General features: G+C 43.4%; 2 protein-coding genes across 2 annotated transcripts in view; both read left to right on the top strand.

Moving 5' to 3' along the window:
* The first annotated feature begins 1,505 nt into the window (after positions 1-1,505).
* Positions 1,506-10,921, top strand: LOC108797195 (chymotrypsin-like elastase family member 2A). Its single transcript, XM_018568770.1, has 8 exons — positions 1,506-1,545; positions 2,484-2,572; positions 3,236-3,333; positions 4,771-4,899; positions 5,785-5,921; positions 7,545-7,690; positions 8,746-8,898; positions 10,904-10,921. The coding sequence occupies exons 1-8, from the start codon at positions 1,506-1,508 to the stop codon at positions 10,919-10,921; spliced, it is 810 nt and encodes a 269-aa protein (XP_018424272.1).
* Positions 10,922-18,042: 7,121 nt separating this feature from the next.
* LOC108797189 (chymotrypsin-like elastase family member 2A) overlaps positions 18,043-19,011 on the top strand; it is a 12,020-nt gene continuing 11,051 nt past the window's right edge. Inside the window, exon 1 of the mRNA XM_018568764.1 lies at positions 18,043-18,082. Within this exon, the coding sequence (XP_018424266.1) occupies positions 18,043-18,082 (40 nt within the window). The remainder of the gene's footprint in view (positions 18,083-19,011) is intronic.

The raw sequence follows: 19,011 nt of genomic DNA, 5'->3' as shown, positions 1-19,011 counted from the left end.
TTGCTTGCCGGACATTGTCACAAAGGGGTGTTTGGTGTCTAATTGATTGGCATTTACCCATACATCATTGGTAGGCAGTGGTAGTATCATTTACCCCTCAGCACTGGTGGTCAGTGGTAGTATTAGTAATCCCCAGCACTGGTGGTCAGTGGTAGTAACATTAATACCCTACCCCCAAGGCACTGGTGGTTAGTGGTGTGATGATAGCACTCTCAGCCACATGCTGCACTGATAGTTTCCAGATTGTGGGGGCAACAATCGAAGTAGCAACATGTTAAGATTGATTGTCACTGGGGCAGGGTTACACCAAAGCTAATCTTTTACACACACACAAACAGTACTCCCCACCACACCATGCTTTAACGGAAAGATGCGCCGTTCACAGCATCCACTGTTGCAATTCTGAATTCTTTAAAACAAGTCTGTATCACTTGCTGCCACGCCCAGACAGGATATAACAGAGTTTTGAACCATGGAAGCAAAGATTTTTATTTTCTGATAAGAGCATTCAGGAATTAATTTCAAGAACCAGATCTGAACCACCTTAGAACCTTGGATAGCTCCTTGCCTGATCTCATGTGTAATCCTCAGGTAAACCTAGTTTCTGCTGAACTCTGAACTCCTTGCTCCTTCCTTGAACTTCCTATTTAAGCCACGCCTCTGCACTTCCTGTTTGCCAGATTATTGTGCTCCTGCCAATATCGTGCTTCCTTGCTCCTCCTGTGATCCGCTCATACTGCTACCCGTGTACGGATCTTTGGCTGCTGAATCACCGACTACTCTCATCATCTTCCACTTCCTACCTGATACCTTTTGGCTACTGACCTCGGCTTGATCTCTGACTACGCTTCTGCCTGCTCCTATACTACTACAGTCTGCTTGTGTACCGAACTCGGCCTGTTTGACTACGAATTTGCCTGCTGTTTCAGCTACTGGACTCCGAGCCTGATCCCAGATCGTGACAATTAAGCCTAATAATTATGAAATATAATTTTAAAAGAGAAACAGTGCAGGTGCAGGGCGGTCAAAGTCTTTCATCATAATACTTGTTGTGGACCAGTGGCCCAAAAATCCAGGCAGCAAGCATTTTCAAAACAGTGATCCCCAGAGGCAATCTGAGCTCTGCTGTACACATACTGCAAGAGGCTGATACTGAGCCAGATTTAGATGCTGACACCAGTTGCATTCAATGATGTATGAAGGAACACAGAGCCGCATTCATTTATGGATTTTCTATCCTTAAACAAGCCGTGTATGTGTTGCCATCTTTGTACAGACTGTCAGTCCTCCATGACCATTCTCTCTGTGTAGTTCCTCACGTGGCCGTTTTTTTTCTTTTGCTCAAGGTCTCCTAATCTGTTTTGTACATATTATTGTGAGAAAGGGACCAGCTATGGTGTCCAGCCCTAGTTATCCAGAGACTTATCGCTGTATAAATAAAAAAATGAAGATGATAAGGTCCCTATATAAATATGACTCCCGCACAGCGGGCACTTCACACAAGCATGATTTTCTTTGTAGGTCTAGCGCTGCTGGTTGCCGAAGGTAAGTGATGATACAGGACACCATGTTTGACCTCCGGCCTCCCCTTCAGTCTTGCACAGTTGTACCGGCTCCTCTCCTGGACTGAAATGGATTCTTCTGATCTCACTGCACACTGGGAGCTCCTTACCATGTGCATTACAAGCTGCAGCAAGTCAGATAGAGCCTGCCTCATTTCCTGCAGCAAGTCAGATAGAGCCCGCCTCATTTCCTGCAGCAAGTCAGATAGAGCCCGCCTTCTTTCCTGCAGCAAGTCAGATAGAGCCCGCCTCATTTCCTGCAGCAAGTCAGATAGAGCCCGCCTCCTTTCCTGCAGCAAGTCAGATAGAGCCCGCCTCCTTTCCTGCAGCAAGTCAGATAGAGCCCGCCTCCTTTCCTGCAGCAAGTCAGATAGAGCCCGCCTCATTTCCTGCAGCAAGTCAGATAGAGCCCGCCTCATTTCCTGCAGCAAGTCAGATAGAGCCCGCCTCATTTCCTGGATGACGGATGTCCAGCATCTCAATGTGCATTAGAAGCTGCCGCAAGTCAGATAGAGCCCGCCTCATTTCCTGACTGGAGGGGGTCCAGCATCATTTATAACTTTTTGCTCCTCAGCCTGAAAGTCCCTGGCCACGCCCCTTTCATTCATTAAGTTTCAGTTTATGGAGGCTCAGCATCACATGTGGGTGGCCTGCATGGAAATGTACCCTGCCAAGGAACGACAACTCCTCCAGAGTGACACCTGCCCATCAAGGCATTTTCGATATTTGCATAACTCCTCCCAAGAGCCAACCCACTGCTTGCATCAGGGCCGAGAGCTCTTGAGGCAGGGTGCTGTGATGTTTTCGGGAAGCATCCTGCTGGCCCCTCCCACCAGCCATGAAGCACAGGGACCCAGTGATGACATCACCATGTCTAAAATAGGGTATAATAAAAATAGAATGTTGTATTTTGTCTTCAAGCTTCCGGCTGTGGCGTTGCCAGTTACCCGCCTGCTGTAGCGAGGGTGGTGAACGGAGAGGAGGTGGTCCCACACAGCTGGCCATGGCAGGTGAGTCCCTATAATATTCCATATTCTTCTTAAATTGTATCTAAATCCAAAACGTGTCAAGTTTTAATTGCTAAACAGAGCACACAAAGCAAGCATTTGAAAGATCCTCCCAGTGTCCTGCTATCTGTCCTCCAAGGTTTCTTTAGTTTTAGTCACTGAAAAAGTGTTGTTGACTAAAACTATGACAAAAATGATTAGTTGACGGAATTAACACGACATCCGGTTTCAGTTTGCTGTATGTGCCCCCATTAGGGAGATTCACCCTCTCAGTTTGTCCTGGTGACATAGTGAGGGAAAATCCAACACTTTGGGTTGTCATCAGAACAAGAGTAGAAGAGACATATGCCAGTGGGGACATTTGGTACAGTGACAGTTATCTAAGAGGCATTTCTCTCACTTTGAAGAGATATCCTCTTACTTCCTGTTGTGCCTACAGGACAGGAAGTGAGGGTTTTAGCCCTTCCCGTCTCTATCTAATATTAAAAAAAATGGGTTTTAAATATATTTGAACTCATTGGATCAACATGTCATCATCATTGTCATCATTGTCATCATCATAATAATAAAGGGGATTACAGTATTTGTCCTCTTCATTTTAGAAACAGATGTCACTGCAATAATGAGAGTAATAATAAATTATATTTGTCTTCTTCTGGAACCCAGGTGTCACTGCAATACATCTATAATGGATATTGGTATCATACCTGTGGTGGAAGCCTCCTTAACGAGAACTGGGTACTGACCGCCGCTCACTGCATCAGGTAGGTGGATAATTATTTATTGTTATATGCCTGTTCTCATTCTGCCCGCCCAATTAAGATAGTATTAGACCTCAAGTATAAATATCTGAAATATTCACAGTGTGTACTGTCCACAAGTACCACTCAGAACTCAAAGCCCATCTTTGGGCTAATATTATTTTTTTACAAAATAAAAAGTCATTAGCTGCAATACTTACCTCCCGTCTGGAGCTGTTACCAGCAGTACCTCTTCTCCACCACAAGATGTCCCCAGTCTTCTGGACAGAATGACGGCAAGTGTCGTTCCCATTGGAAGACTACGGATATACTGTAAATGCAGGGCAATACGGACCCACCCCTGAGGGAGCATCACCAGAGAGAAATGCTCCCACTGTGCGGAGATCCGCTCTGTGTGGAGAGTGCTAGTGACATGATTACATCATTGAGGACTGCCCAGCACTTGGAGAAGATCTGAAGAGGACCCTGGGCATCACATTACTGATCTAAAGACCTCTGGTAAGTAGTTAAAAAGGCAAACCATACACATGAAAGGGGGTCACTGGAGGGGAAGTCTGAAACCCAAAGTTGGTAAATGGTGGAGATGACATGACCATCTCTTCTTTCCAGCCTTTTATTCGGTATGATTCATAGGGGTTGATTTACTAACCTTATAAACACACCACGAACATGTATACACCTCTGTAGTGTGTTCCCTCCCAGCATTATCTATGGGTGGAATCTAAACACCTTTGTAATGTGTACACACCCAGCAGGTGTGTTGTGCAAAGCCCAGCATGACTTGCAAGGTGATGTTGTGTAAATTAGCTCTACGTTGTGTTGCTTGCGTTGATGAATGCAGGAATGTAAATGCATGAGCTAACCATTTTTGTCTAAACTGTGAAGCAGCATTATATATGCATCATGTGCATGATTTTTCCATATATGGCATTAGTGGAAATATGCTTTTAGAGACTTTTTGGTTGATAAATACTTTTTGCTGTGTAAAAATCACACGCACCTAGTGCGTGCGTGTGTTTAGGTTAGTAAATCACCCCCATAGACTTACACACAGCAAAATCTTATACACTAAAGTGCATGTGACCATTCAGATCCTATTAGGATTCCTTAAGATGATGCCTGCTGATAATTAGTATATTGGAAGCAAGTGAGCATACACTCTCATAAATACTGATACATGTTTAGATCTGCCTGGATGATAGACGCTCTATACAGACTTGTTATCCACCTTTCATTTTCAAATCTTAACTGAACAAACTGAAGAGAGAAGCTGATTGGTTGCTGTGCACAACTGCTCCAGATTTGATACATTTCCCTCCTAGTGTCTTCATACGTAGATCTGTGTTGTTTTTTTTTGCGATAGACAAAAGTATTCTAATAATAGGGATTTTAAAACAAATCAACAACACGGGAGTTGAACCTGTCTTTGCTTCCCGCCAGTTCTTCCAATACCTACAGAGTGATGTTGGGAAAACACAACTTCCGCGAGCTGGAAACGGGTCAAAAAACCATCAGCGTTGTCAAACTCATTAACCATCCGAGATGGAACCCCAACAGGCTTTCAGGCGGGTAGGTCACATTGAAATTGCATTCTCCTTCCTTTTATAATAACGTATGATATGTATTAAAGTCTTTTTAATAGGACATGAAGTGAGACATTGTTGCCCCTGTGCTACTTGTAAGTGAAAAAATAACTAATATTTTGTATATGGGTTAAAAAGAAACATATTTGTCTTTTTTTTCACATATATATTTTTCACTGTATGATATTTAATAGCTTATCTTTTAATATTCACTTTTTTGAGTTTAAGGGAACCGTAATGGGCACGTCCTACCAGCCAAATTCCGAGTATATCAGAAATAGATTATTTGTTAGGTTAAGGTATTAAAGGAGAACTATGAGGTGAGTGAAAATCACTCAACCTCATAGTTCTAGCCGACGTGTGACAATGAAACTGTCTCACGTCGGCTCAATAGATCGGGGAGTGAGCGAACACACATCGTCGCTCACTCATGTCTCGATCCTGTCCCTGCAGTGATTCCCCCCCTGATCCAGTCCACTCACGGCTCCATGCAGGGATTCCCACCCTCCCCGCTCCAGCGCTGACTGGCGGAATGGACGGGGGAGGGGAGGGTACAGCTGGTTCTGTCTCTAGATAGGCAGAGCCAGCTGTCACTCACGCAGCTGGGTTGATCACGACAGTAATGTTCGGATCCGTCCCGGCTGCGGCAGGTCTCAGTATACAGCGAGCTGCAGCTCGCAATATACTGAGCTTTGGGTCACGGGAGGACGCTAGTTTATGTCCTCCCGTGACCCTTAGGAGAATTATGGGGAAAAGCCCTGACCACGTAGTTCTCCTTTTAAATATTGCTCCGAAAGCTTAAATACATGAAATATCTTTGATGGCAAGTCATAGAACCTACACTTACCTTTTTGTATTGTTTCTCTATAAGCAATGACATTTCTCTGCTGAAGTTAGCTGAACCTGTACAATACAGTGAGACCATCCAGCCTGCCTGTCTGCCCGCTGCTGGCCAAATCCTAGAACACAACACTGGATGCTATGTAACTGGATGGGGAAACCTTCAAAGTAAGTGAGAGGTTTTATTGGTTATGGTCACCTTGCCTGATCTTTCTTCTTAGCTTTAAAGTGTAAGCAAACCCTCAACGTAATCCTTAGTATATCTGACATCATACTTCAATATATGCCTGAATCTGTTAATAAGTTTCCTACCTGGAGATCTTCCCTGCAACAACAGGTTCTTGTTGTAGGCTGGTAACACTAAACCACTGCCTCGCAATTATCAGCAGCAGGGTTGTCAGCCTGCTGTGTGTGTGACTGTTGGGTTGTCCATCGGGTCTATCAGATAGGCAACCCAATGGCCAACTTGCAGGATCTCCGATGGGTTTATGTGCGTGCTCCTTTTAGATGGCAGTTGTGTTATCTATCAGGCCTAGCAGATAGGCAGCCCAACGGTCAACTGGCAGGATCTCCAACAGGTTTATGTGCGTGCTTGTTCAGTTGGCTGTTGGGTAGCGTTTCAGGTCTATCAGATAGGAAGCTCAATGGCCAACTCGCAGGATCTCCAACAGGTTTACATGTGTGCATCTTCAGTTGGCTGTTGGGTTAACTATCAGGTTTATCAGTTAGGCAGCCCAATGATCAACTGGCAGGATCTCCAACAGGTTTACATGTGCATTTCTTCAGTTGGCTGTTAGGTTGCGTATCAGGTCTATTAGATAGGCAGCCCAATAGCCAACTGGCAGGATCCTGAATGGTTTTATGTGTGCGTTCCTTCTGGCTGTTGGGTTACCTATCAGGTCTGTCATTTACATCAGGTCTACATTTATCATTTACAACTGCATCACAACTGCGTGCGTCTGTGCAGGTAAAGTAGGACAAGCAGTACTCTGACTGCATCTGAACGGACTGCAATGGTGTGAATTAAGCACAAGAAAGCCCATAGGAAAGCATTGGGATGTATTTTGACTGCAGCAGTCAAAATAAACGGGTTGCATCACAACTGCATGTGGTGTGAACTGGTCCTTAGGCAGCCCAATGGCCAACTGGAAAGATCTCCATCAGGTTTACATACACAATCCTTCAGTTGGCTGTTGGGTTACTTATCAGGTCTATTAGATAGGCAGCACAATGGCCAACTGGCAGGATCCCATCAGGTTTACATACACACTCCTTCAGTTGGCTGTTGGGGTACATTTCAGGTCTATCATATATTCAGCCCAACTCTAAAAGGTTTACAGGGTATACAGTAAGGCATGAAGCCAAACATACTAAAAAGTAGATTTAGGATTTACATCTTCACTATGTAAGACAGAGAGACGGGGGGGGACACCACTGAATTTGTTCAGTGTCCAAAGAGAGATGTTCAAACTAACCAAATCATTACAATTGTTTACAACAATAGGTAGGTCCTAAGGTCCAATTTGTGGTAAGTTCACATATGGTACAGACCAAAAACAACAAAAAATATTGATTGTGTATATGGATATCTGGTAGAGGGTAGACAGTGAATACAACTGGGTGCTCTAATGTGTAGGTGCCATAAGTTTCAATATGCATGTAACTCATTAGAAGAATGGGCGTGTTCTTTTTTTGGGGGGTGTATCTGCACGGGGTGTCTCTCTGAGGTGTATCTGTGTCTGGGGTCTTGCACAGGTCCTGGAACTCATAATGAACCTCATTTTCTTCTAGCTAATGGCCCTGCTCCAGACAAGCTCCAGCAAGGTTTTCTGCTTGTGGTTGACTACGCCACCTGCTCTCAGTCCGACTGGTGGGGCAGATCTGTTGCCACCAACATGGTCTGTGCTGGAGGAGATGGAATTGTCTCCAGCTGTTATGTATGTTATTTATTCTTTTACAGAGTATGTTGCCCGCTGTCTTTAAAGCTGAACTCCAGTTAGTACACAGTCAAAATACATATACAAAAGCTGTTTTGCCTGCCAAAGATTTGCAAGTCTGTCCATCCAGTCCTGAGATTTACACATACAGTACCTGTCAGACAGCCTGACTTTACTCTGCTGCAGTGGTGCATTACAGGCCAGTCACCCCTCCCTGCCTTCAGCCTCTATTAAACTATAAGGAAGGATACAGAAGGTGGAAGAGCTTACAATCTATTAGGGTATAAGGGAGGATACAGAAGGCAGAAGAGCTTACACTCTATTAGGGTATAAGGGAGGATACAGAAGGTAGAGGAGCTTACAATCTATTAGGGTATAAGGGAGGATACAGAAGGCAGAAGAGCTTACACTCTATTAGGGTATAAGGGAGGATACAGGAGGTAGAAGAGCTTACACTCTATTACGATATGAGGGAGGATACAGAAGGTAGAGGAGCTTACACTCTATTAGGATATTAGGGAGGATACAGAAGGTAGAAGAGCTTACACTCTATTAGGGTATAAGGGAGGATAAATAAGGTAGAAGAGCTTACACTCTATTAGGATATGAGGGAGGAGACAGAAGGTAGAAGAGCTTACACTCTATTAGGGTATAAGGGAGGATAAATAAGGTAGAGGAGCTTACAATCTATTAGGGTATAAGGGAGAAGACAGAAGGTAGAAGAGCTTACAATCTATTAGAGTTTTAAAGAGACATAAAAATCATACAATTAGAAATAGTTGTATCAAGAGGACAGAAGATTCAGAAGATTCATTGACTCCAACATGGAGGTGGGAGAAGGGACTTTGGGAATGTAATCTCTTTCACTTAGTCGGGTTTCCAAGAATCACTGAAGAGAAAACTGTCAGGAAAAACATGCAGGCCGCCATTGCTGACACCTCCTATTGAAATTGCTATTAACTCTCAAGGGCAATAAAGCAGCGTAATGCAATGTACATATTTACCAATGAAAATCTAGTGCGGACATGTCCTTTAAGGAGACCTGTGTCTTTCAGGGTGACTCCGGAGGACCCCTGAACTGCCTGAATGCCCAAGGCGCCTATGAGGTCCACGGTATCGTCAGTTTTGGATCTTCTCTTGGATGTAACTACTACAAGAAGCCCCCCGTCTTCACCCGCGCCTCTGACTTCAACAGCTGGATCAGCACGGTGAGCGCATGACGTCACAACCTGATACGGTTATTCAGTTATACGGCAAAAATCACTTCACAGGGTTATTCTGGGTATTTTTGATCAAACAAACAAAATTTGGGTTCTGTTTGAAGATATCCACTGGTGGTTTCAATTGAATAAAAAAGATATGGGATCGAAATTCCCCCGATAGAACGCAGAGGAACAAATCCAATCAGTTTTGCCATAGTAATTTCCCATTGAAAATCCATTTCAATTATTATTATTATTATTATTATTACCGTATATACTCGAGTAGAGGGGACGTTTAGGGTGATACTTTGAGACAAGGTCTGAGATATATCCGGGGGCGGAGTTGTGGATGGCTTTATAGGTGACTGTTAATATTTAGAATTTCAATGAACCCAATCAAAGAGGCCAAAGTTATTTCTCAGTCACAATTAAACAAGTTCTGGAACTCATCGGTGGCAGATTGGTTAGTTTCTGGCGATTACTTGCAATCGATTCCCAATGGATGACAAGTACTTGAAAATTACTGAAAATTGCCAAGTGTATGGCCAGCTTTAACCACTCGCTGTCCAGAGCAATTTATTACTATTTGCGCACACATGATAAAATCTGAAATGTTGGCTAGAAAACAGCTTCAGACCCCCTAACAATGATACATTTTCTGAAAGCCGAGGCCCTGTAGAATAAAGAAATGCTAGTTGCAATTTTTTATGTTGCACGGTTTTGGTGCAAATGTTTATCAAACCAGTATTTTTAGTAAAAAATACACTAAAATGAAATTTAGTGCACAGAAACATAATAGAATACCCAATTTGTTGGTCAAATATAAAAGGCGGGGTCACGCCGGGTAAATAGATACCAAACATGTCAAGCCTTAAAATTGCATGCGTCCCTGAAACCGCAAAAACTACAATACCCTAAATTTGCCATAGGCGACGCTTTGAAAGCTTTTACTGCCCATCAGTTTAGTGTAAGCAGTGATTGATGGCTCTAGAGTTACTCTCACTCCAACATTCGCAGCAATATGTAACGTGTGTGTTGCAATTTTTTTCTTTTGCACATAGGCGAATCCAACACTGCTGCGTTTGTATGTGCGTGTTTGTGGGGGAGACATTAAACATTTTTGCATTTTTTTATATGTTGCTTTAATATTTTTTTTTTTTTTAACACTTTACTTTATTGCTATTACATAGGGGGCTAACGAGCTCCCTATGTAATAGCAAATATGATGTCACAGGTCCTCTTTATGGAGACATCAGGGGTCTTTCAGAGCCCTAATGTCACCTAGGGACCCCAAAGAAGCTGATGAAGCAGAGATCTGCTTCACCAGCTTCTTCTCCTTGCTCTAAGCAGTGACACCGGAAGTGATGTAACACACATCACTTCCGGGTCCAGTGATCGGAGGAGAGATCAGAGGCTAGAAGCTTGCTGATCTCCCTCCGTTTGATAAGGGGAGACCTGCCGTGCTGGTCCCGGGCCCGCACGAGGGACAGCGCAGCCCAGGGTAGGTACATTTTGCGGCTCAGTACAAATGATCAGACGGCTATATAGCCACCGGATCACTTGTGCCTGAACGCCCATTGCTGGCTTTTTAAAATGATGCCAAAACCATGGCTGCATGACTTCAGGACGTACATATACGTGAACCCGCCTAAAGTAGTGTATCTCTAGATAGAGGATAGTAGAGATGGGTTAGACCCTCTCTCATATTTTTATTGCTGTGTAGGTCACCACTGGGAGAGTCACCGTCTCCATTTGTTCTGGTGACCATTATCACGGGATAGACACTGATGGGTAATCCAAACCTTTAGTTGGCACCTGAACAGAATTAGAAGGGAAATCTTCCAATGGGGACACCTGTTCTGGTGACAACTGAAGAGGGGGTTCTGCCCTCTTTGCAGAGATTTCCTCACGTTCTCTTGTGTCTATGGGACTGATGGGGATAGTGGATTGTATATTCATGTGCAGTTATGGAACTGGTCTTACATTTGTCTCATTCTATTTTGTATTTCAGACTATCGCATCTAATTAAGGGCAATACAAGAAGACCTTGGCCTGAACTACGCACTATAAAAAGCATATAATAATGTTTAATAAAGATCTAAAAAACACCAATTAGTGTGTCCTGATTGTGTGGAGATGATGGCATTTGTACTACAAGCAGGGCCGGATTTACTCTCTCTGGTGCCACAAGGCCAGGTTCCTCAATGCGCACCCCTCCCCGCCAAACCAGCAGGGATGTGTGTAGATCTCAGCAGGCATGCATTTGGGTCTCAGCAGGGATGCGTACAGATCTCACCAGGGCTGCTTTGGGTCTCACCAGGGATGCGTGTGGGTCCCTCCAGGGCACTGCATGTGGCTGCTGGGCTATCTAGGGCTGATTGGGTGGGATCCAGGCCTGTGCCGGGCTCCAGGGCTGTGCTGGTGGATGTGGGGCTGTCCTGTGTTGTGTCGGTGCCAGGAAGGAGGAGGAGGCGGCAATGCGCCACCGGACCAGCACTATCAAAGACAGCTGCCTGAGGAACCCCAGCAAGCTCAGGACCTCAAGTAGCTGTGCCGCCCCTCTACTCCCTGCCGCTCCAAGGCGAAGGCCTCGGTGGCCTTACGTGAATTTATGGTCCTGTCTAGAAGTATGGGAAAATGGTGGACTTTGATGATGATGGACTCAGAACCTGAGCTCCTCCAAACAAGGAAATGCCAAGGGCAGTTCCACCCAATCAGATGCGGTATGGGCATTCCCCTACCCTCTTGCCCCACAGCTGCATGCAAATAAAGAGGCGGGATGCTTATACTGATGTAATTGACATAACATGGCCACATAGCCATATTAGGCAAATATCACCAAATATAGGCATGAAGCCATATAAGGTCAATTATGTCACTGCCTCCCTCCCCTTTGCTTACATCAAGCTGTGGGCCGGGAATTCCCTACCAGCAGCTGATTAAGTGGCATGAAAGGTTTGAACCTGAGCACCTCCTTCCGTGTCACAGACACAAACCTAATATGGTCAAGTGGCCATATAAGGTCAAAGACATCAGCACAACCATCTTGCCCCTTTGTTTACGTGCAGCTGCGGGACGCGAAATCAGGGCTGTAGCTACCATGGGGCGAGTGAGGCGCAGCTGAGAAGGGGCGCAGCCAGGGCAGGCCTGGCTGCGCCCCCTTGCCCCTGTTGTCATGGCATGTGTGCCACCATTCTGGAGGTGGGGCACAGGACATCACATACCACACACGTCTCTTGGGGGGCACAAACTCCAAGACCCACCCCGGCCTGTGACTGGCCAATGAAGAAGCAGCACAATGATCTCACCAAAGTGCTACTTCTGTAAAGAGAACCTGTGCTTTGCTCATGTAGGGTACTTTAATGCAGCCCTCTCCAGCAACTTTGCTTTGCTGGGGCCAGAGCTTGCACAGGGATATGGAATCCCCATGTGATGGTGCTGATTACCCAGTGCTGTTACATGGGGTGAGCCGTATGCACTCCATTCCTAGAAGTACCGGGTATTTCCTTTGGCTTCCAGTGCTGATGGGGAGGTGAAGGAAAGGTACAAATATGCTGCCGGGCTAGAGGGGGATTAAAGCAAGCCTGTTGCCTTGCTCTGCATGGGAGTCCTCATTGGCTCCTATTTCTGCTTCTCCCTCTCTGAGTGCTGCATTACACGGGTGACAAAGGGTTCATACCAAGACCGATTCAGGTACTTAAGCTAGCTGTATGTAAAAATACATTTAATTATATTTAATTAGCACAAAACTGAATTAAGTGTTCTTTTTCATATTGGCTCAGCTTTTACCTGGCACCCCTGTAAGGGCTCTGCTGCTTTGTAAATTGCTCTCCATCTAACAGAGAAAACATGCTTCAGGTATAGAGAGCAAAGGGATGGCCTCAGGATCCTTCTGCACCTTCATCATCCAATCACAGGGTGAGGAGGGTCCTGGACCAAGATGTATTGCTCAGTTGTGTATTCAGTTGCTTGCCTGCAGTACATGGCATAGATCAGGGATGGCCAAACTGCTGCCCTGCAGCTGTTGTGGAACTACAAACCCCATGAGGCTTTGCAAGATTCTCACAGCTACAGACATGACTCCCGGAGAGAGGTGCATCATGGGATTTGTTGTTTCACCATAGCTGGAGGGCCGGAGTTTGGCCATCCCTGGCATAGATGGTAGCGGAGATGCGAGTACTTCCAAATACAGAAAATTCTGGTTTAAATTGTTTGTGTTTGAGGATATCAATATTACCAGTTTAGGATTATTATTTACATATTATACATATAAATAAATATTATATATATTATATTATAATATATCCTACATAGGGGAAATTATTGTTTAATATGTGTCATAAAGCTTCATTTAAAAAAAATAAATGACACAAGCTTTACAACTATGATCTATTTGAATGTTTCCAAATGATAGAACGTCATCCCAAACACCCCAAAGTGTTTTCAACGATTAATGTATATGATTATAATATAATAATGGTTATTTTTATACATATATAAAGGACTATAATATTAACATGATCACGTATTCAGTTACAAAGTTACATAATCAAGTGGAAAAAAAGACACATTCAATTAAATAATAAAAATAAATAGAAAATTGATCCCAGTTTATTCGTCTTATACATACAGTTTACACTACTCCAGCTTATTAGTCTTTGAATTTATCAAAAAACTAAATTAAAGCATCAATTTGAAACATTTTATATAATTATAAAGGTTCAATGTTTAGCGCAAAACTTTAAAGAAAAAATTAAACATTAACATTGTACACATATTATACGCTATCATAAAAAAAATAAACATTGAAATTGTTTTTTAAAAAGTTTCCTTTGCAAATACCTCTGTTCACTGTAAAGTTCCAATTGCTTGATGTTGGTACCCTCTAAGGCTAGGTTCACACCTAGGCGACTCAGATGCCGAGCTGTTTTCGCGCGATTGTTGCGCCTTTTCCATCGCGCAACTGTTCATTGTAAGCTGCGCGATTGTCGCGCGTTTTTCAATGCATATAAATATCTATGGGACCCAAACCGTGCGACAACCGCCCAAAAATAACTCCTGCACCTTTTTGCGCGACAGGAGATTTCGGTCACGCTACAAATCGCCAAGGTGTGAGCAGCCTCCATTGACTTCAATGAGAATCTGTGTTTTGTGCGATATCGCGCGACTGAAACCGTGCCATAAATCGCCTAGGTGTGCACCGGCCCTAAATAAAAGGAGAAGAGATGATTAAAGAAATGAAAAAAGCACACAGCTTTACTTTATCTTTATTCAGTTGATTTACTAAAAAGAGCAGAACACTTTGCAAAGTGAATTTTCACTTATCTTGTGAACGAGAGGAAGCAAAGTGAATATTAATTTTGCAAAAAAAATACCCAATCACATGCAAGGATAATAATAATAATTTTTTTAAAAAACAGGATGTTTGCTCACATGTGATTGGATGATTGAAGTCAGCATGGCTTAATTTCACTTACTAAGCTGATTGGTTTTTAAGTAAATTTTCACTCATCCTATTGAATAAGATGACGCTGTGCTGACTTCAATCATTATTTCCTTTTCCAGTGTTTTAAAGGAGAACTATGGGGTCAGGGCTTTTCCCCATAGCTCTCCTTAGGGTAATGGGAGGACACAAACTAGCGTCCTCCCGTCACCCTAGGCTCAGTATACCGCGAGCTCCAGCTAGCGGTATACTGAGACGCCGCAGTATACCGCGAGCTACAGCTCGCGGTATACGGAGACCTTGCAGCTGAAGCGGATCCCGACTATTATGTCTAGATCCGCCCAGCTGCATGAGTGACAGCTGGCTCTGCCTATCTAGAGGCAGAGCCAGCTGTACCCGCCCCCTCCCCCGTCCATTCCGCGAGTCAGCGCTGGAGGATCGGAGCGGGGAGGGGGGAATCCAGCCCCTCCCCTGTCACGGCAGAGAGCCGTGAAAGGATCGAGAAGTGAGCGAACGTCGGTATGTGTTCTCTCACTTCCCGATCTACTGAGCCGACCTGTGACAGTCTCATTGTCACACGTCGGCTAGAACTATGAGGTGAGTGAAAAGCACTCGCCTCATACTTCTCCTTTAATTATTTTTTCAAGGAGACAAAGACAGTATACAGAATCTACAAATCTACTATCGAATACAAACCAAGATCCCGTTCACACCGGGGCGGTTCGGCTGCGTGGAGCCAATCAGCTGCGTGGCTGATTGGACCGTTCATGCAACCGTGCGGGTCCGCGCAATCCGAACCACCCCTCTGCTCGAACTGCTCCCTGCACTATTTTTGCCGCGCTGATCAGTGCAGTTTCCATAAGCTTTGATTGTATTATCAACTAGTATATATTAGGGCTGTGGAAATTAAAGATTAATTTCTCGATTAATCGTTAAACTTTTTGATTGATTAAAATTATTTTGAACACTCACCTCTCCGCCGGCTTCCGGGAGTCCCGTCGGCGATTCGGTGACGTCACGGACATCAACATCACCGGACTCCTTCCACAAGTGGCTTCGTTAGCCGATGTAGCCACTTGGGGAAGGAACCCGGTGACGTTGATGTCCGTGACGGTTAACGAAGGGTCATCGGACTCCTCCCCCCTTCGTTAGCTGACGGAACCACTTGGGCCGGTGAGTTTGCCCAAGAAACTTTCTGCACGAGCGCCAGCCAAGGCATTGGCCTATACACATACAGCACAGCAATGAAGTAAGAAAATGAACTAGGATCACACTAATTTAGCGCGTTATTATTCTGAGTTGCCCCGCTCAAGCGGCGGCCATATTGAGTGGGGCACGTGAGATTAATAACGTGCCGGATTAGTGTGATCCTAGTTCATTTTATTACTTCATTGCTGTGCTGTATGTGTATAGGCCAATGTAGTTGGATCTGTAGGTGCGTTATAATTAATCAAAATTAATCGATTGATCGATTTAAAAAAATTTTGATTAATCGAACACAAACATTTTAATCATTACCAGCCCTAGTATATATTCCTATTACAATGGGGATGTCATAACAGGAGAGGATATGCTGGGGCTTTACAACTCCTTTAATAAAGTAAGCACACATCCTTATTACAAAAAATAAGTCGATCAAGATTACGGTAGCTTTTTTATTTTCAGTACAAAATACATAAAAATATATTCATTGAAAATTCTAAATTAATTTAAAATATTTTTGTAAACATACATATTTATATAAAACATACTACATTGTGTTACAAATACCTGTAAAATATCAAATAGCTACGGAAAATTGTATACTTACCTATCGGTAATTTTCCTTTCCCGACGCCAATACATGGCAGCATACGAATGAGGGCGGAGCCAAACCCATTCGTATTCTGCCATGTTTGGTGTCAGGAAAACAGAAAATTGTATACGTACCTATCAGTAATTTTCCTTTCCCGACGCCAATACATGGCAGCATACGAATGAGGGCGGAGCCATACCCATGAGCCATACCCATTCGTTAGACTTGTGCGCCGTCAAAAAATTTGTTCTGTTTCGTTTCGTAAAATCCGTTATTTCGTATTTCGGAACAAAACTCAATTCGGATTCGTACGAAATACGAAATTTCATTAGTGGCTGTTATAGTTTCGTAACTGTACGAACATTCGTTATGATGACGTTAAAAAGCAAAATACCTTTGTTAATATTGGAGTCGATGTGGTAGTTGTTTTTTTATCTGAAATACGAATTCTGTTAACGGATTCCGTATTCCGAATTCCGTATTTCGGACTTTAAAAAAAACTACCATCAACTACAAAATAAATGTACATTGCTTTTTACCCTGAATATAACGGATTTTCGTAACGGAACGAAATTCCATAACGGAATTTCGTATTTCCTGCCTGTATGTATTGTAATGCAACTCTCAGCAGCAGTGGATCCGTATTTCGGATTTTAAAACAAATCTTGTCATGTTGTTCAACCTCATTTACAGGGGTAATATTAGTTCCCATTTCAAAGAAATTCGGATCCGAAATTCGGAACGGAATTTCGTATTTCGGATATATAATTCGGAAAATGCAATTCGGATTCGGATGCTTCCGAAATTCGGAATTTCAGGAAAATTTGTACGAATTTTGATTCGTAACGAAACGAATCGCACATGTCTACCATTCGTATGCTGCCATGTTTGGTTTCAGGAAAACGGAAAATTGTATACTTACCTATCGGTAATTTTCCTTTCCCAACGCCAATATATGGCAGCATATGAATGGGTATGGCTCCGCTCCCATTTGCATGCTGCCATGTTTGGTGTCAGGAAAACGGAAAATCGTATACTTACCTATCGGTTATTTTCCTTTCCCAACGCCAATATATGGCAGCATATGAATGGGTATGGCTCCGCTCCCATTTGCATGCTGCCATGTTTGGTGTCAGGAAAACGGAAAATCGTATACTTACCTATCGGTTATTTTCCTTTCCCAACGCCAATATATGGCAGCATATGAATGGGTATGGCTCCGCTCCCATTTGCATGCTGCCATGTTTGGTGTCAGGAAAACGGAAAATTGTATACTTACCTATCGGTTATTTTCCTTTCCCAACGCCAATACATGGCAGCATACGAATGAGGGTGGAGCCATACCCATGTGTATGCTGCCATGTTTGGTGTCAGGAAAATTGTATACTTACCTATCGGTAATTTTCCTTTCCCAACGCCAATATATGGCAGCATATGAATGGGTATGGCTCCGCTCCCATTTGCATGCTGCCATGTTTGGTGTCAGGAAATATATATATGTATATATATATACCGTATTTTTCACTCCATAAGACGCACTTTTTTCCCCCCAAAAGGAGGGGGAAAATGTGCCTGCGTCTTATGGAGTCTTTTGTAAGCTACAAGTTATTTTTGTTTTTGTAACAGCAATGATCTTTCTTACGAGAATTGCATCAGCCTTTTACACTTCTTACCAGGTGGAAAATACAGAAACATTGTACAAGGTCATCGCAATGTTGCTATTTTGTTTTTAGTGTAGATAAAGGGTTATGATAAAGTTGACCTATATTTCAGGCGGTGAGAATAAATAAATATGTTTTTTGAGGAGGAGATAACCGGTATATTTAGCACTTCACATGTCAACAGATCGATGGAAATACTTTAAATAAATACCCCTCCGGGTCTGATAGTCCGATAGTTCTGACTGAAGAACATGGATTCCCTGCTTGCTTTGTTGCTGTTGGCTGTGGGAGGTTTGTCTGACCAGCTTCTGGCTTCATAGTTACAGATGAAAGTTTTTTCTTTTTTTATTACACTGCATGTCTTGCATATTTGCTATTTTCGACACAGAGCAACATTTTAATTTCCACTAGCTTCATATAGATGTGGAGGAGATCCCTTTAGTTCTGGGTTCCACCATTCTGTCATCTAGCCACAGTCCCCGCAAGAACATCTCATTCATGGTATAGATGTAAATCCTAACACGTTAATGTCATTTCAGAAGTCATTTTATTATTTGTAAATTTGCAATAATATTTATTATTGTCTTTAAAATAATCCCCAGCCATGCCACCAATGAAGCTCCTAGTTCAGGCATCTCCTGTTATAGGGTGACACAATGTTTTGTCTCTGTCTCTCGACTGGCACAAAAGCAGTGTATCATTATTCACCTATAACAGGAGACGCCTGAACTAGGACCTTCAAGTGCGTTGTCACCCTGTCATATGGCTTCCGATGGAGACTACAAGTGCCCAGTTTAAAAATCATTACACAGGCATGGGTCCACTGTTGTCTCCATCAGGAAACCCGCCTGAGAAATGGCATGCAGCCATCGCTGGAGTGTATGTAGACAGGAAGTGGCTGCAAAGAGTGTTTAGAAGGTCAGCAGCGATGAAATGCAACAAGGGATGAAAAAAAAGGGTAAAACAACTATAATTTTTTCATATTATAGTATATATAGTCAAGAAAGGCGGGCAGTAAAATAAACCTACTCTAATCATTTCCTCCTGCTGAAGACCTTTGAGTGCCTACTGAACTTTTGCTGCATTATTGATACTATGCAGAACACGGAGGCATGATTCTCTCTCTCTCCCACTTATCCCCCTCTCCCTCTTTATCTTTCTCTCTCCCCCTCTCTTTCTCCCTTATCCCCCTCTCTCTCTCCCCCTTATCCCCCTCTCTC

The sequence above is a fragment of the Nanorana parkeri genome, unplaced genomic scaffold (assembly GCF_000935625.1).
Source record: "Nanorana parkeri isolate BGI_ZX_2015 unplaced genomic scaffold, ASM93562v1 scaffold1241, whole genome shotgun sequence".
Lineage (NCBI taxonomy): Eukaryota > Metazoa > Chordata > Amphibia > Anura > Dicroglossidae > Nanorana > Nanorana parkeri.
This window is presented reverse-complemented; position numbering and strand designations above follow the sequence as displayed.

Excerpts from the sequence above, each read along its gene's own strand:
- LOC108797195 (XM_018568770.1), top strand. The coding sequence starts at position 1,506 with ATGATTTTCTTTGTAGGTCTAGCGCTGCTGGTTGCCGAAG. Across the intron at positions 4,900-5,784 it reads CCCAACAGGCTTTCAGGCGG|CAATGACATTTCTCTGCTGA; the intron begins GTAGGTCACATT and ends TTTCTCTATAAG. Across the intron at positions 5,922-7,544 it reads TGGATGGGGAAACCTTCAAA|CTAATGGCCCTGCTCCAGAC; the intron begins GTAAGTGAGAGG and ends ATTTTCTTCTAG.